This window comes from Cyanistes caeruleus, chromosome 5 (genome assembly GCF_971803275.1).
Source record: "Cyanistes caeruleus chromosome 5, bCyaCae1.hap1.1, whole genome shotgun sequence".
In the NCBI taxonomy this organism is placed as follows: domain Eukaryota; kingdom Metazoa; phylum Chordata; class Aves; order Passeriformes; family Paridae; genus Cyanistes; species Cyanistes caeruleus.
Genome location: NC_141705.1, coordinates 45298229 through 45317537, shown reverse-complemented (window position 1 = coordinate 45317537; position 19309 = coordinate 45298229). Strand labels below are relative to the sequence as shown.

The 19309-nt window shown below is 39.3% G+C and overlaps 1 protein-coding gene across 4 annotated transcripts in view; it reads left to right on the top strand.

The window, feature by feature from the left end:
• The window catches only part of FAM241A (family with sequence similarity 241 member A), a 223398-nt gene that overhangs the window by 186989 nt on the left and 17100 nt on the right, over positions 1-19309 (top strand). For all 4 annotated transcript variants that reach the window (XM_086891652.1, XM_086891653.1, XM_086891654.1 and 1 more), the window contains one exon: positions 2259-2350. In XM_086891652.1, the coding sequence (XP_086747778.1) occupies positions 2259-2350 (92 nt within the window). The remainder of the gene's footprint in view (positions 1-2258; positions 2351-19309) is intronic.

Genomic DNA, 19309 nt, shown 5'->3' with positions numbered 1-19309 from the left:
GGCACAGGTTGCCCAGAAAGATTGAGGAGTCTCTGTTACTCGAGATACTCAAGAACCCTCTGGACACAATCCTGTGCCATATGCTCTAGGATGACCCTGCTTGATCAGGATGGTTGGACAAGGTGACTACAATTGTAGTGCCTTCCAAACTTAACCATTCTGTGATCCTGTGATACGTGTTGAAGTCTATGTATAAACGTGTTTATGTATAAATAGCTTTGCAAAATCATCAGTAACTGAAATTCACTTCTCTGGATCAACTGAGTTTTACCATGAGTAAAACTGAGTTTACCCATGAGGAGTGAGAGAATCGCAAAGCATAAGAGAACTCACAGACTCTTTGAAGGCAAATCAGGCAAAGCAGATCATGTGCTCTCTCAGTACCAGCTCCCAGTGCAGACAGAGAAGGTGCTGGAGTGCCTGGCCCTGCCTCAGAATGCCACCAATGCTTTGAATCATTGTGACTTGCCAGTACATTGTTAGGAAATATTTATATTTCAGTGGTGCACAGGAGCACAGCGCAAGATAAGGCACTATTGTGCTAGGCTCTGAGGCAAACTTAGCAATAGCACACAGACTGCTTAGGAAAGCTCACATCAATTTAGAGAGCCCTCAGGAAAGTCACTCCTGTAACAGAAATTACTCATCCTCTGAACACCAAATGCTCCGTTAAGCTCTGAGATGTGCAGTAAGACACAGTAATCGCATTTTGCCCTGAAGCGTTCGGGAGTTAATAATTCTTGTAGAGAAAATCCACCTCATTCAATTCTCAGAGGAGCTCACTGTCCACACAGCCATCAGATCAGTCCAGTTTTCATCTAGAGATGTTGCTTCAGAGGGACAGCAAGTATTTCATGCAGTATGCTGGAATGTAATTCTGCATCGCTCACTCGTAAGAAGATAATAATGAACAGTGACTTAAGTGACTTAAGTGACAAGGACTACAACAGCGATGGATAATATTGGCAATGCAAACTGATAAGCGTGTGTGGGGCACAGAAATGTCACTCAGTAGCTCTGGCTTTGAGGGACACACTGCTTTCCATATACACAATGCTGGGTCCCATTTCTGACACTCCCAGCTGCCCCTCCCCAAGAGAAGCAGGACCAGGCACAAGCTGGTGGCTGCTCAAATCTCCCACTGCTCTTGTTGTGAAGAGGAAGTACTTTCTCTCACATCCATGACTCTGTAACTGTACAAGCCTACTTGAAGGGAAATGGAAATCAAGCTTTCACTGACCCTGTAGCTCAGTTCCTTCTCTTTCAAAAATACTGCGAAGATATATTTATTTAGTATTGTTTTAAAGTTCAGGTGCCTTAGTGACAGAAGATTTTGACACAAATTTGGAAGCTATTCTTATGAAAGCTTTTAAAACTTCTCTAGAGTACTCCAGGGGTCTAGACAGATTTATTTCCTCCACATATGCTTTCTTTCTCTCTTTCTCTGTTCACCTCCCCTTCCCATGTTCTGTAAAACATATTAACTTCTTTATCCTGAAAGGCATTTACTTTCAATTTTTTCAAGAGACAGACCCTAAATTCCAAAGCTACATCATCTAGTTTCTGGAACTGCAAATGTTGCTATGCTGCCTTGACTCTATAAGCAGTTAAAAAATATATTATTTTCCTCCTTTCCAGTGACTCATTAGGAATTATTCTGTATTATATATCTCCACCCACTGACTTGCATGTTTCATCAATAGTTATAAATACCCTGAAACGGTACAAACTAATCAAATAAATACAGCTGTTTGCTGGCTCTTGACTGAGAAAAAAAAGACAACCATAATCAACCACTTTAGAGCAAAAGTAGGTTTATGCAATGACTCTTGAATTCTCTTTCTAGGGTATTTTGTAAAGAGGAGGAAATGATTTTAATTCACACTGCCCCAGAGTTGTAATTACTGCACCACTTATTTGGATTTTAGTGGTGTTTTATGTCTCCATGTATCTAGTTCATAATTTCTCAGACATTTTTTTCCCCACTTTGGATACCTTTAGCTCCTTTTGGAATGGGAGACCTCAGTACCATGGAAGTAAAAAGTAAGCTGCTGCAGAAGAGACTGAAAGATTGATGAAGAACAGGAACTAATAAATTACATGGAGTGAGCATATCCTGCACTTATTTCACATAATTCTTTAAAATTATTATGATGTAATGATTTTTTTGTTCCATAAAGAGGGTTTTTGGCAAGAATTTGCCTAGTGAACAAATCCTAGCATTAAACCTACACCCACTTTTTTTTCTTTCCTGGCAGGAACTGGCAGAAAAAAAAAAAACCCTAATGCTGGGAATAGGTCTGCTGGAACTCACCACCACTGCTTCTTTAGTGGGTTCATCATCATTCAGGTAACCTTCATGCTGTCTAAAAACCCAGCCCCTGCAGAGCTGTGTTATTTGAGTTATTTTGCTCAGGTGACTGTTTCAGAGCAATCACCTCAGTAACTTTGTATCTTTCAAGCACAAAGCATCTGATTCTGATAAATCCGGTAACCAAAGTAAATGAAGCTGTACTTGAAAAAAACCCAAAACTAACTATAGAAATATCAGAGGTGGGTACCAAAACTGATTGTTTTCAAACATGGAGAAATCCATAATAGCAAGTTAAACTAACAATTCATAATGCCATAACAGGAACTGATCTGTGCTACAAACGATAAGCAAATGGCAGTGGAAACTAAGCCTGAACGGGCTTGGTATTTTCAGCTGTAATTTGTGTAACTCCATGATCATTCTTTCATTTCAAGAGCACTGTCTCACTTCATCTGTCAAACATGCAAACAGGGGCTTTGCATTGTTTCTGATTAAAGAAGCTTCACACATTGTGTCACAAATGTCACCTTTGAAGAAATTATGGATTTAAAGGCAGGCACAAAGGACCTCAGCTTCAGAGCTCCAAACAGGAGGTTTACATTGAATTAAGGGTGGAAATGGTTTGGACCCTTCCAGAAGCACCATCTGTTTCCACGGCTGGTCATTGTTTAGATTATTTATGACCATAATTTTAAATTTATCTGGTTAACCTTTGGATAGCCTCCTAAAATAACTATTGACTCTTTAAGTTTTCAAGGTAATATATTAAGATGCAAGGGTTTAATGTTATTATTTTATGGAAAGAACCACAAGCATTTTTATGTAATATATCAATACATACAAACCCAGGAAATAGCTATACTACCACACAGCAAAAAAAAACCTGCAGCATCACATGCTTGTTGTTCATACCATGACCTGTTCAGACTGAAATTTCTTCATGAGAAAAAACAAAGGACAGCTTTTTTTAGGTTGTTTTTTTTTTATTTTGGGTTTTTTTTTTGTGAGACTCCCCCTCCACTACAGTATCCATCCTCATGTTATGGTTCAACAAAGTACATGGGATGAAGCCCCTCCAAAAATAATAGTAAAGAAAAAGGAAATGAGTCTTGAGGACTCATGACTTGCATCAGATTAAAATGGATGAAAGGAGATGAAAAAAGTCGCTTACATATTAGTGTGTATGACCTCATTCTGAACTATTAGGGGTGCTGGGAGTCTTTCCATTTTCCTTGAGAGATCAGGTCACATAATTCAAAAACACTGTGAAAAAATAAGGAATGTACAGTGCCCTGGTTGGTTTGGCAAACACTGATCAAGGATGGTTCAAATTTAGGTTGAAAATAAGCTAGTAGAAATCAGTATCTGTGGGAAAGGTTGTGTAAAACTGAGATAGGTTCAGTTAGAGTATAATTACAGTTGTTATGCTCGCTAGGTTATGCATACCAATATATTGACTTCAGAATTAAAAAGCATCAGCTTTCCTGAATTTGTTTGTATTTAAAGGGCAGAACTCCAGCAAAATGAGACCATTTATAGAATTTATTCTTCAAAAAGGGTGAGCCCATAATCTTGTGTAGTTTTTGGCTCCTTTCTGTGTAACAGGCAAAAAACAAACCCTGAGATTAAAACACCTTACTGCTTTACTTTGGCCTTCATGGCTTATTTACCATCTCAGTCTAAAACTCATTTTACAGTACTGTGGCTCCAAACAGCCCTGTACAAAATGTACATTAATAAGGATACTGGCAATCCTTAAAAAAAAATAAAATATGTAAGGGAAAGTTAGTATTTTCTTAGCAAAATAAGGATAAATTAAGGAAAGCTTTTTAGTCTTCCTAATAATGTACTGCATTCCTCTTCTTACCAGAGAAAATAGTTTTAAAGTATGAAAATCTAAAAAAATGCTTTCTTCCTGATTATCTCCTTGCATTTCCCCATCATTAAAAAATAAAACCAAGAGAGAGATTGCAGTACAGCCCTACAATAAGCAACAGCCCCAAGTATTTTAACAGGACCTATATTTACCTGGTAGAACAAAAGAACATTAGATGAGGATCTCAATAAAGCATTAATTCAGGCCTCCCAGGTGGTACTGCAGAAAGATCAGAATGTTTCAGCTGTGTGAAAAGCAGCCAAAATGCTGCATACCTATTCTTTTTGTTACTTACCCAAATTCACTTTGACATCTCCTTTTTAGCAGTCAGTGAAGGCATTCAACCAACTACATTATCACATGAGCTGCTGAAGTCAAACACAGCAGATACAGCAAACCAGGATATCTTATTTTATTACAGCTGGTAGCTTCCCAAAATGCACTCAGTATTGTACCCTGTGGTCATGGAATCTTCCTTTTTATCATTCTAAAGGTTTAAAATTAATTTGACATGTTAGACTCAGATTGAAATTTCCATATTCATCTAAAATACTCACAAAAATTAAATTAAATTGTTTCAATATATATTAACATCTAACGAGAGGGAATAAAGAGGGAGCCAGGCTCTCTTCAATCATGCTTACTGACACAAGAAGCAATAGGCACAGATTTTAAAAAACCACAAGATCTAAGCACAAAGAAGTTTCTTTTTACTCCAAGGTTGTCAAAAAATGGCACAAGTTGCCCAGAGGTTTTGAGGAGTCTCCATCCTTGGAGACTCTCAGAACCGAGCTGGACATGGTCTTGTTTGACCAGGCATGGACTAGATGACCTCCAGAGGTGTCTTTCAACCCCAGCCATTCTGTGATTCTCTGAAAAGGAACTGCTCCTATATATAATTAGTTCACCTAATTCAGCTCCAGTGTGAGATTCATAGCACAGTGTGAAGAATTTGATTATATTGTAAGTTTTTTTATTCTAAATAAGATTCCCCAATGACTAAACTGTTTTTGGCGAACTTACTAACCACAAACTGATATGGTGCAGGAAAAAGATGGCGAGAGGTCTGGTGTGTACCCCTTGTCTTTGTGGTTCTTCAGCTTCAAACGAAGCATTTGTAGCAATCTGTAACTAAGTGAATCTTGTGAGCCATATTTTTGTTCAGTGTCTTACTAATTTGATAAAGAAACAGAGGAGTGTTTTACAGTATTTCCTATGGTGCTGGCATGTGTTTTGAAGCTTGCTGCAAAATGAAAACAAAACTACCAGATATTGTTGCATGACTTAATCTTATACTACCGCCTAGTGGCTGATGTCTAAACGAGTCACAGTGAAACTCCACTACATTTCATATATGTAAAGGTACATAGTAGTTGCATATGTTAATATTATTTTCATCCATTTTAAAAAATTTATGTTATGTTATACTATGTTAATTATATTATATTATATTATATTATATTATATCATGTTATGTTATATTATATTATATTACATTTCCACACAGTAACAGTGTTGCCAAATATAGTGAAAAGCAGGGAACTCACCATGTTCAAGGACACTAACATTCATGTTGAATATGACCAGGGACTGAGCACAGTCATACTGTGAACAGGATCTCCATTTTATCATAGTTATATTTTGAGAGGGAATTATTTTAAAAATATACTGTAGTGGAGGACTTCAGCCATGATATTTGAGATCTCTACCAGCTGTCATTGTTAGAAACAAAAACATTCTTTGGGTAGATTGTATTACAAATGTCGCATGAAGAGTTTCTTGCATCTTCCTGGAAAGTTCTTGTGCCCCAGACATTCATGGACTTGGCAGTGAATAGTTTATTTTGCTCAGTTGAACAGATTTACATACATTAAACCTTTAGGCACCTATTTCCCATTCACTGCTGTAATTCCTGTACCTGGCTAAAGGCACAAAATAAAGCCCATTAGTGTATTGAGCTTGAACAAGTAAATCCTTCAGGAGTCACGGGTTTTCCCATTTCCTCCAAACTTCATGCCATGGAATACATGATTTAGCAAAATATCAGGCTCTTGCAGAAGCTTAGAGGAAACCAATAGAAGTAAAAACTACTTCTGTAGCTGACAGTGACAGCAGCTAGTTGAAGGAAAGGAGTCCTCATCAGGAAAATGATTTTCCAGCTGCTTGCACTACGTGGTTTTTCATTCTTGGTATTGTGTGCCTGCCACAGAAGCTGCTCCTGCTGCAACTATCAGATCTCTTTGTGAGAGCAAGAGTTAACAGGGGCAAGAAGGAATGCATGTGCACATTGACTATGTCGGGGGCGGGGGGGAGGCGTTAAGCCAACGCATCTATAGGTAGAGCTAGATATATAAATTTAAAATTAATTCCTTGATTTAGGTCTCTTCCCGAGAGGCTTCTGTAACAGGTCTTGCTGGAAGAGGAATCTTAGCACACAAGGTTAAATGAGGACAGGAAAAAAAGTCATTTTGTCCACAAGGTGGCACTTGGGCATCGGGCTTCCATGTTTAAAAATTATATGAAGGCAAAAAATAAACTTCAGGTAATGATTATATGAGTTGTAAGATATTATTGAGCAACGATCTCTCTGTTGGTGTAAGTGCAATCTACCCAGTTCTCTTCTAGGGAGGTCATTTTTATCTTAACTAAGGGAATGGAATTTCTGTTATTGGTTTAAAGGGAAAGTGATCTGGCCTCAAAAAGGTGGAAGTACCTGGGGAAAAAAAATCTCTTTGCAGTGTTGCAGGACAGGCTGGTTTTCTTCTCTCTGTTTGTTAGACAGGCTGCATGAGTGATGGTAAGTGATTTATCTCTAATTCAACAGAGAAGGGAAATGGAAAAGGTGACAACCACTGAGTGGCACAAACTCAAGAGTTTTGGACAGTAAATATGCCAAACAAGCAGGACAATTAATCCTGCAAGAGCTTCCTTCACTGATGTAAAACATCCAAGTATAGAATTTGCAAACCTTTATTTTCACGCTGTTTTAATCCAACATACAAATTGCTTGATGTACCTCCTCTACCATACCAGCTGAGATTTAGGCTGTAGAATTGGTATATTGTAAAGACATTTGTATGGTGTAAATGAGGAAAAAAATTATTTGTGGTGGGGACAACACAGCTGGAGTGTGGAAACTGTTCTTTTGCCAGTCATCTGTGCAGCAAGTGAAGATGAATGCTTTTTAAAAATGTTTTATTCCCTTCTGTAGAATTGGTATATTGTAAAGACATTTGTATGGTGTAAATGAGGAAAAAAATTATTTGTGGTGGGGACAACACAGCTGGAGTGTGGAAACTGTTCTTTTGCCAGTCATATGTGCAGCAAGTGAAGATGAATGCTTTTTAAAAATGTTTTATTCCCTTCTGTGTATGATTAATATGTCTAGATAATTGTCAGGTGTAAGCGACATTCAATATACTGATGGAAGCTGAAACTTTTTATCCAATGAAATAAATCCACCTCATGTGTCATCAGCCAGTGCACAGCAGAACCCCCAGCCAATACAGTCCTGGACAGACAACTTCAGATCTTACTGCAAGACCCTCTCAGTTCTTTCCTTGCTTTCCATAGCAGCTCTCTGACAGTAATGACTTTCCCAGAAGCAACACAATGAGATCATAGAGAAGAGCTGCCAAGGCCTTTGTGCTGGGAGAGGTCTGTGACACTGTTTCAGTTGGTAATTAAGGAATATTGTGCTGATGACATGGAACTAGAGAAGAGCTTTTATTTCCTGACCAGCAGTCCACTTTTTGGCCTTATATTTCTGTTAATTTTCCATCAAGGATCATTTAGAACCATTTGTGTTTTGCTAGTCCGTCTACTTTCCAGGCTGCTCAGAGACCTCAGTATACTCATTATTGTTTGTTAAAATAAGGGAACTTTCTGTCTCCTGAGTGCAATACATGTACAGCTATTGAACATTTCCTTAACTCTGTCTAGTTTTGTTCTGCTGAAAAACTTGTGAGGGAACTGGAAAAAGGATGAGTAATGATTGTAAGAACACTTATAAGAAAACAGTATATGAGATATCTAGCTCTCTTTCTTAGAAAGAGCAAAAGGCTTCATCCTGTCAATGCATGAAACTCACTTAAAAGTCCCATTTGTCTCTGTTAAGGAAAACTCTTTCCAGGGAATTTGCCTAAATTGACTGTTCTAGGAAGTGCAATTGTTTGCTAATCTACACCATGCAGGAGAAATCTGCCTGACCCCTTATCATCACTGGAAGCAGACACTGAACTAGGTTCAATTAGTTTGCAGTCAGAGAGACAAGTAGGCCCAGTAATAAGCAATTCCCAGAAACATAACAGCATCCTGGAATCATGCTGTTGCTATTTCTGATCTGAAACATTTGGCTAGAGTTCTCATAATGAGTTTTAGCTGAGCTGTTAAATACAAATACTATAATGAAAACTGGCACTCATCTTACTCACAGAGATAGGGTACTTCTCTTAAAATCTGCTCTACCTGCAATACCTTGGAACCTCACAATGCAGTTGTATTATTCTAATTAGCCAGCCACACTGAAAGTATTTGAGGGCCTCTGCACAGATCTTCATTATACATCTCAGAGGAGCTTCTTATGTGAAATCTTTCTATAGATTAGAAAAATATTGAAAAATTTTCTATAGTTAGAAAAATTTCTAACCTTCTCTTTGCTGTCATCTCTGCCTCCCTTCACACCTCCCTTCCTGCTAGTTCCACCCCACTTCTACTTCTCCCTCAACCCAGAATTACTATTAGAAATCTTTACAAAAGGAATTAGAGGGGAAAATTTCTTGCATCTAGCAAATAAATTCCAAAAAGTACTACAGGAACAGTACTCTAAAATTGAGAATAAGACTATACTTTATCATCGTTGCCATGGTAACCAAAAAATCAGTCACTTTCCACCCCACACCCCCTTTTTTCAACCTGTATTTCTGATATGCTAAAGAACTTGGTTCCTGAAAAGGGGTCTGATTAACTGCAAAACACCAGTCTCTGAACTATGAAAAAGAAATTAAGTAGTTGAGAGTTTTATGATTGTTTCTCCAAAGAGGAAAGAGGGAAAAAAAAAAGCCAGGGATAAGAATGTGCTCCTACTGAGAAAGCAGGAGAGGTGACAGAGAATGAAGATGAGGCTAAGACATGGGCATACAGAAACATTTTAAGGTGGTGAGAAGCAGGCAGTCCTCTTCATGTTTTCAGACTACTCCTAATGCCACTCTCTGTGCTAGACTCTTGACCCAGGATCTCAGAGGAACCACAAAACTAATGAATCACAGAACAATTTTCTTGACATCTCTTTCCAGGCATATATATTCCTCTTTCAGACCCCCCTTCAAATAAAAGAGATCACTTGGTTCCAACTCCAGTCCTGAAGCTGCAAAATGACAATGTATTTTTCCATGACAAGGCAAGGACTAAGAGCAAAATTTAAGCTTGCATATATTTTTTACAAGACTAGAGATGTATCAATATTGTGTATCTGTAAGCACAATACACCAGTAAGTTTCATAATGTCTGCAATTTTGTCTGCCTTGATCAGCAAAGGCTTTCTTTTGCCTTTGATTGATATTTTAAAGAATCTAATTAATATTTTAAAGAATTCAGTGTTTTCACAGACTCACACATGTCATAGCAATTACTAAACTATTGCATAAAACAAATGATGACCATAGTCAAAATTCAGTGCAGCTTCTTAGCACACAACCTCATAATTTTATACTGTGGTTTGCAGAAATTCCTCTTTAGGAAGCTCAATAGGTTACAAAATCTCTCATATGGCAAAAAAAAGGAAAAAAAAGACAATCAGACAGGAAAGATAGGGAATTCTAACTGAAAAAATAACAATCACATAACTTGATGAGAAACTCAAAATGGAAATAAGCAGAAAAGGCATTCAATTGCACAAATATATTATTTTGAATGGGGTTTAGTTTAATTTCACAGAACTTGCATTGTTAAAGATCAGAAGGTTTAATAGATAATATACTTAGGAACAGTTCAGCATAACTTAAATTTTCTTATAATTTCTTACATTTACTCTCTCTAAAAAAAGGAATTTTTGCTTTATACAATCAGGCAAGTTCTCATTATTCTTTTGCTTGATCACACCCTCACTCATATGACAGTGATGAAACTGACTGGGAATTTGTAGTCAGTGAGTTCAGGCTGAGGTTCCAGCTGTAGTATTGCAGGTAAAGTAGAAAATTTCAAATGATAAGTGTCAAAGGCAGTGTCACCCCAGCCTTGCATGACACATGTAGCTTTTAGTGACAGTTCTCCTCTCTAACAAACACAGTCCAAACATTCCCTTCAAGCCTCAAAGTGCTGTCTCCTGCCACCCTCTGACTGCTAATGCTGCAGCCCTGTGGAGCACCAGCACCTGCAGCACATTTCATCCTGAAAGCTGGATTTTGGGTTATATTGGCACTGTGCTTAGGAGGAAAGGCTACAGGATGCTAAATTTGTCCAAGGAGGTCACCATATACTTCTGGTTTCAAAACAGGCATGCTTTCAACAGCTTGCCTCTTTTATGACTGGGTGTCTTAATTTAATGACCGTCTCTCTCTTAGAGACAAACTGCCCTGAGTTTGTCTAAACTGAATTGTTATTTTAGCATCTGTTAGATGAGCAGAGCTGGTCCAACGGTCTGGTCTCCAAGAGATTGGTCTGGATTAAGCTGTCCTACTATGAATGTTCCAGGATAACTGTCCAGAGTGAAAACCCCATTAAAAATAAATAAAATAGCTTTACTCCAGTACTGTTATGTTCTGGTATTTTTGAAAGTTATAGACTTGCAGTTTTAGTAATTTAAAAGGGAGGAATGAGGACACAAACAAGAACAAACAAGAACATGAAACAGCTTTTAGAAAAGCTTTTAGTAACTTTCCTTTTCCATTGTTTTTTTTCCCTTGTAATTAGCCATTTTCTCTTCTTTTTTAACAGTTACGCAGCACCAGAACAGATCAGTGCTTCCTTGGGAATAATAAATTTGCTCTGTTCTGTTTGGATGTCTCCCTGAACATGAAGTACAAAAATAATCTGATAAGAGAAAAATTCCTATGGTATTTTAAATAAAATAAAATAAAATCTAGCTTTAAAATAAAGCTAAATACTTCAGTTAGGTTTTTTATTAAGTACACCGGCTCTTCATAATTAGGCAATAAGTCAACTAGACATTCACTGAAGCCGAATCATGATCTCTGAGCAGCTTTGAAGACTTAACAGCTGCTGCATTAATGTAGGTCCATAATTTTACATTCACTCTCCAGTACTGATGTGAAAGGAAAAAGAAAGTTAAAAAAAAATAGTAGTGATTTCAGAGTAGAACTCATACAGTATTCTCAGTATCTTAGTATATAATATTTGGGCCAATTTGCTCAGGAGATAAAGAACAGAAGGCTTGACAGGAATGAAAAGCTCAGTTATTTGGTATTTGTTTGGGGAGGGTTCCTTCGTTTTTCAGTTTCTCCTCTCCTGCTTACTATGTTTGTCTTTTGTTGCCCCAAGGAGAAATTGTAATAGCAATAGTAGCTTCTTTGCATTTCTTTAATTAAGTTCTGAGAGGTGCCAGATGCTTCCATTTTGCAATCTCCCTTTCTCTTACTAAAGCACAGAGGAGTTAATCATATAGTAGTCTTTAGTTTACTCTGAACCCAGGCTGGGGTAGTGTAATTAAGTCTTGCCATTTAGTTGAAGTTTAGACTGTCATCACAGCAGGTCTCTGTTGCATTGCTTTATGTTGTTTTTTAATCCAATAGAGAAATACTAGATTTTATTACTCTCTGTAGTTTAAATTATTAAAGACTTGATTTGTAATCATTTCTTCTTGTCCAAGTGTTATAATTTGGCCCTTAGGAAGGGCCTGGTTCAGTCATAGTGAAATGTAGGTACTTAGGGCTTGAAAAAAAGCAGAAAAACTTCAAGGGATGATGGTTCATATTAATTTTAGTAATATTCAAAGGTTTTTTAGGTGCCCAAAGGTACCAGCAGGTGTTTCCTGGCACCTTCACAAGCATCTCAGGACACTTTTAAAAAGCCTGATGTTGTATTATCTGCAACCTTAGCTGTCTAAACATTCTTTGACTAAGTTCATGACTCTTGCATCCTCTCCTCAAGGATAAGGCAATGTTGAGCAAGGAAAATATTTTGGCAAATACCCCAGAAACAGTCAATGGGTTCAGTCTTTACCTTTCCTAACAGATATGTTATCCAGTCAGCAGTGCAACTGGGATGCAGTTCACTTCCCAGCAACATCTTCAGGTTGACCAGAAGTGGTATTTATCACTTTGGCTCTCTCCTCACCTTATCTGGTGGTCACACCAGTCAGAATAGACCCCCAAAGTACTTTGAGAGGGTCCCCAGTTGAGGGACTGGATATCCAGTAAACAAGGGACCTTAGCCACGAAAACATATCCAGCTCTACCTTCCTGTCTCACAGGATGACTGTCGGGTATTCACAGAGATCTCATCATGAATGAACTGCAGATCCAGAGCTTTATTTAAAGGAAAGACTTCGCAAATAAATTTTAATAAACATTTTTGAGGAGAACTTGCTCTGCTTGGGGACAATTTGAAAAGAAGAGGGGTAAAATTAATCAAATAAATTATCCATTCTGAATTATTCACATAATTTTATGGAAAGACTTAAATTAGTCCAAGAAAAAATCCTAGTTTATTACTCCCTTCCCTGAAGCACAGAATACATGACAGCTTCAAATAATCAGGCTTTGTTAAAAAAAAAAAAAAAAAAAAAAAAAAATCAAGTTTAAACCAAATCACTTAGGCGTTTCTGAATCTTTAATAACTCTCTTGAATGAATCTTGTCAGATTTGTAGTCACATTAAATTAATTACAACAAATGAAACTCGAGTCACATAAACTCAAGTTACCACCAAGCCTAGCCCTGACTCCTCAGACCCAGCTTAGTCTTGCACACATGCACACACACATGGAGCTTTCTCACAGGCTGCTATTGTCAGAAAATAAAATACTGTCTCTATTGCCAGGCTAAAAACAAAACATTCATTGAATGGGGATTCTGCCAGTCTTTCTCCCTATGTCTGTTCATCTGCCCGCTCTGGGGGACCACAAAGCCTTCTCAGTGAAGTACTTTGAGTAAGGCCATCCTTCTTCTTTACCATGCACACATATATTCATTGATATTTCTTTGAGAAAATCATGCTACTACAATCACTTGTGGTTGTCTGGGTGCTCAGGATTTTTATTGGGAATTAACGTGATCTTTCCCAGTTTTAACCAAAGGGCCTCTTCTGCTGCCACATAGCTGCTTGGTTCTTTCTGTAGTTTAGTTTTATACGCTCAGAATTGCTCAAAACCCTAATTTATCTGTCCACATGAGATTTGACACACATGCACACCCAAACCCCCCAGACAGCAGCCTACTATTCTGGCCTGTCCTTACTTGCACTTGGACAAATGACAGCACATTAAGGAAAGCTAAGGGCTTATTTTAGCCTAACAAATTTTGCATTATCTGCCCATACTTATTAAAATACCCATTGGCTGAATATCCTAGTCCTCAAAACAAAACAAAAAAAGGCTTTTTTTTCATATAAACACAAAGAGATTCTCAGTGGAGGAGAGCAAGCATAATTAAATATTGGGGGTGAAGTCATAGATTCAGAGTGTGGAGTGTTCAGCACCAGTGCCTTATTAAGAGTTTTCCTCTCCTTTCTCTTTCTCATGCCTCGAGCCATTTGTTTCTGTTCCTATGACTCAAAGCTCCATCCTGGCTTAGTGGAAAAAAAATTGCTTGTGGGACTGGGCTAGGAATGATCACAAGCTCTTTGTCATACTCAGCCAATATGTTTCTCTCCAGGCCCACAGCAAAGTCCTCCATGCACCTGCAGCTGTGGGAGGGCAAAGGGCCACCGGGGCGGATAAGGAAAGGAGCAGCAGGGGGAAGGACTTGTGAAACCGGTGTGGTGGCACTGTAAAGATAAAGCATCATATCAATACCCCGTCAGATTTATTTCAACATACAGATGAACTGAGAGAACTCTTATTGCTGTGGAACACTGCAAGAAAAGGACTGCAAAAAGAAAAGGATTCTATTCCTGTGGGAAACTGCTGGAAGCACAGGAGCTTTGTGAGCGGCAGCAAGCAGCAAACTGGACCACACTTCTCATGTCCTGAAGTAATAAATAAATGAATACTCTGCTGTGAATTTGGACTGTCTATACATTTTCAAAATATTTTTTGCTTGCTCTGAGCTCATGCTGCAGTGGAGTAACTGCTTATACAAGGCTCATAGCAAGATCAAAAAATCAAAACTCACTTCTGAGGTGGTAAGAAGCCAAGAAGAAAGATAATAAATTACAAAAGATCAGAACAATTGAAGTAAGCAAATTTAAGTTTTGAAATTTTGTTTTGGAAGCCTACTAATTCTAATAGGGTGAAGGTAAATATTGATCATTCAAGCAGGCTATGCAGAGAATCATCTTCTCATCAAGGATGACAAATTAACCTAATGTAAAAATAGAATGAAATAAAAAGGAAATTTTAGGCTTGATAGCCAAGAAAGAGCCTTTTGTCAGATTTTTTATACTGTGAAATAATATCCAAGGGAAATGGCAGAATTTACTTGAAACATTTAAAAATAAATTACACTGGCAAATGCATTAGAAAAGGTACTACAGAAAACTACCCTGCAGTGCCTAGGAGTGCTCCAGGTGACCTTTTGTAATAGAACTTCCCCATTACTGTTTTGCTTCTGCCTTTCTGAGCCTGTGTATATGAGCCCATGTGTATTTTGCTTTGACCCTTAAATGAGATTGCATGATACATATCAACTCTTGGAGAAAGACATTGCTAATGTAAGGTGATCTTCAGTGTCCTTTTGTCATTATACACGGAAGAAAAAGGAACCAAATTAATTGTTTCATTTCATCTTTATTCAGTATCCTTTAATATATTTTCATGTTTTGAATTCCAATTTCTTCCAGTTCACTTTGTATCCAGTGCTGGAAAAGCCCTTTCTTGTATTTCTTAATATGCTTGAAGGATCTAAGGAAATTACAGAATTTAACAGCTTTACTTCAAAAATCCATGTAAGAGCTGCAATGACCATCATAAGCTGCATGGTCATACTGGACAAATTGTCTGAGAGTTTAGAGAATTTACTTATATTAACATCTGGAATATAAAGTAGATAAAACCCATCAGAGAGTTCAAAATGTTCCATTCATCAGTAAATCCATTATACTGTATAAAACCACATTGACCTTTTACCAGTTATGACAAAAGTTTCCATTAACCGAGGTTTAAAGAACCTCTGTTTTTTCCAAGCCTTTTAATATTTAGATGAACTCTGGAGATTGAAAAGATTTGGATTAAACTGTGCAGTCAGCAATCTGAGCGAATCTCATACTGAAGTCAGTTACATCTGTTGGCTGCATATAAAGAGGGGAAAAAGTTTTGGTTGTTCGGTTGTTTTTTTTTTTTCCCTGAAGTTCTTAACCACATTCTCATTAAAAGGAAGTTAGATGAGTTGCCACTGATAGGAAGTGGCAGGTAACAAGCAGGTGAGAACTCTGGATATCCACTGTATCTAATTCCTGTCCCTTCTGAGTGTCCACAAGGATGAGTTTTGTATTGGGAATAACTCCAAAGGCCTGATCTGGAGCAGATGCAGGCACACAGATGTGTGTGTTTGTTGAATTAGCTAGTTTATGGTGCCTGTTTTAGGCTGAAGGTGGCTGCTCATGCCAGCTTTCTACCAGGTGGGAGAGAGGACATAGTGTCTGTTCTGGTGTAAGACCTTTATACACAGTGCTAATCCATCAAAAATGTTTGAGCTGTTTCAACCAGGAAGGAGTCTGTATGCTACATGGCAGCATCCTTTTCCATCTGGAATTAAATGGCCAAAACCTGGTTTTGTCCTATCATCAAACCACAGCCAGCACCCTGGCAGGTTTCAACTTTGCTTTATGCCCTTAGGCAGAGATAGGATGGCCAAGTCCTGAGGGCAGGAGCAGCTGAAGTCCCTACAGAGGGGGCTCACTACCCTAGCCACGGCAGCAGCCTAGGAAGACATGACTGAATGCCAGGGGCATGAAAATAAAAGTGCAGGGTGAATGGGATACATTTCCCTGGGCAGCAAGACCAAAAGAAGCACTCTGTGTGACTCAGCTGCATGTGATCCCAGCATGCCTTCCTCTGCTGCCTTTAAAATATTGTTCTCATTACCCAACTCCACACCCGGGACCGGGAAGTCCCTGAACCTCAGACTAGCGGAAGCCACAAGAATACTCTCAAGAAGTATCACTGCAGCATCTGTTACTCTCTCCCCACCACCTCCTATTGGCTTTGGTCAGAGCCAAAGAGAGGGAGTTTAGTCCCACTCATTCCAGCTATGTCTGTGTGTTCCAGTCTAGAGCAGTGTTTCAGCAAGGCCAGAGCGTTCAACCTGTCCTGCCTCTCAGCAAAGCTGCAGCGTTCAGTCCTCCTCCAGCTGCAAGCACCTATTTTTCACAAAACCCCTTTAATTACATATTTTTAGCATGAGGTTCTGACTCTCCTTAGTGACCCTCAAATAACAGAGTTGTGCAAAGTGAGCTCTCTTTATTCCTTGGGAGATGTTTTGTCTGTACACGTATTTACAAATCATGACTAGAAGTCATCCAATACAAAACAATTATTTTGCAGAATCTGCCCTTTAGCTTGTATCTCTGTTTTTTTGGTTGTGGCTAGGGGGTTTTTTTGCAAATCGTTTTTTTGCCCATCACTTAAGTTACATTGAGATTTATCCTTGCATTTTCTGAAAATATCACTATTGAGACAAGGCACCACCAGAAGAAGGTCAGCCATGTCCAGAGGGCTCTGGGAGGTGGGGAACTTCCATCAGACAGTGATCTTGGAAGGAAAGTTGCTAAGTTGTGGGTATCTCTTTTGGTGACATATCCTTCAGCTTGTTCTTGTGATTAGATCCTTATGAAGATACAAGACACTTGCAAATGTCAGGAAAAAATCCAAATTTCAGTAAGATGAAGGAAAAACAGTCAGAGCAGTTTGTAGCAGCTCAGCTACATCCACAGACCCAGGCACCAGTGCACAGAGCACATGCAGCCTCATAAAACTCACCATAAGAGGAGCTAAAGGTTGCCAAGTGAGCGTTTGCTATGAAGGAGAATGGGTTTCTTTAAGGTTAGTGAAGTTGCACAGGTTGCAATGGTGAATGCATCCTAAGAGATCTCAGTGGGGACTTCTTGAGTCCCTGTTCTTTCCCTGAGCACTGGATCTGTTAGCCCAGAGTGCTCTCACACATGAAGAGTGCCAGGGATCCCAAGGCAGTTCCACTGCACTGAGTTGCTCCATGTGAAGAAGCTGCCAAAGGCTGCCAGCTGCAGTAGGAAGGAGTGTGGCTTTTTAAGAAATATGACAAACTTTCCTTCACTGCAGAATTAATGGAAGAATCTTTGTCTATAGGGGGATAGCATCAAACCAATGTGACTGCAGATAAGTGAGGAAGAAAAAGTAGCACCAAGCCAGCCAGCATATGTTTTTCTACTCCTGTCAGGATGGGTACTGGTCCCCAGGAGGCAGTGGGGTCAGAGACTGTGCTGTGGAGAACAGTGGTGTCCTCAGCATAAATTTTTTCTAAAAAATTTCTAATGCACATTTTTGTGATCCACAACCCAGCAAAGGTTTATGGACATCAGTGTACTAAAAAGCTCACTGAAATAGACACCTAATCTATGCTTAAATTAAGACTTTTTTTCCACAGGGCTTTAACAGAATGTCAGTACTATATGTGACACTTCATTTCTTCACAAATCGCCCACAGAGCAGAGAACCTCAGGGATGTTTTACTACACTGCTGCTGAGCAGTCATATTGTGCACAGAGATGTATCACCACAGCGCTTGCTGGCAAAGTCCATAGGATTTTTTTTTTTGTGTCCAGTAATTTTGCACACTGGCAGGATAGTTTATGGAAACTGTCTAAACAGCGTGATATTTCTTCAAGCTTCTCCCTGTTCCCAAGAAAAAATACTAGCAAACAAATGGGTCATGGATGAGAACGCTGGTCAAGCAGTTAGGCGGGTCTTCAGGGCAAACTGCTTTTGGCCACCCTGCACCTTGGGGAGATTGGGCCAGCTGCTAAGTACAGATGAGGAGCCAGAGCAGAGCAGGGTGGGCAGAGCAGTGGCCCCTTCCCCCGTGCTCAGTCCCAGCTGGCCCTGTGCTGGCCCTCAGCAGCCAAACGGAGGGGCCTGACAAGCACAGTGGCTTGTGTACTGCCCCTGACTTAAGAACGCTTGTAGCATGAAGGTGTGACTATGCCACCGTACACTGAGTGGTTCTTTGTGATGGTTTTAGGTTGTTACAGCTACTGCTGTTTGCTGCCCAACAATAATAACAGGAAAAGCAAACAGCAAGTAGAATTTGCTGCACATGACAGTGGGATCCACACCCAGCCACCAGAAAGCCATACAACATTAACCCAGATGTCTGATTTCCACTGAATCCTATTGTTACACAACCTGTTAGCACCTCCACTAATTACTTATGGAAAAAAAAACTGAGCCAAGCAGACCTGTCACCAATAGTTCATGAACTGGATGAGGAGAAAAGATGCCTAAGGATGACAACAGTGGTCCCACCACAGCTTAGGAATGCCGCACATTGAAATACAGCTTCACTTTCAGGCTGTCCTTCCTGTACTGGGGTGAACAGCATGGATAAGGCATGCAGGGCTGGCAGGGGTGAGGCCCCTCTACAGAGGGACAGGGATGCTCAAAGCCGGAGCCAAGCACTTCCTATGCAGAGGCACTTCATCAACACAGAATCAGAGAATCCCTTGGAAAAGACCTTTAAGACCACTGAGTCTGTTAACCCAGCACTGCCAAGTTCACCACTGAACCGTGTTCCCAAGCGCCACATCTACACATCTTTTAATACCTCCAGGGACGGTGATTTCACCTGGGCAGCTTGTTCCAGTGCTTGACCACCCTTTCAGTGAAGAATTTTTTTCCTAAAATCCAATCTTAACCTTCCGCGGCATTGTCCATACACTAAGTCTTCTCTTCGAGGTCTGCTATTGCGTTTCCTTCTTCCTGGTGCGTATTAGTTCCTTTTAAAGAACAGAAGACACGATCCAAACAGCTTC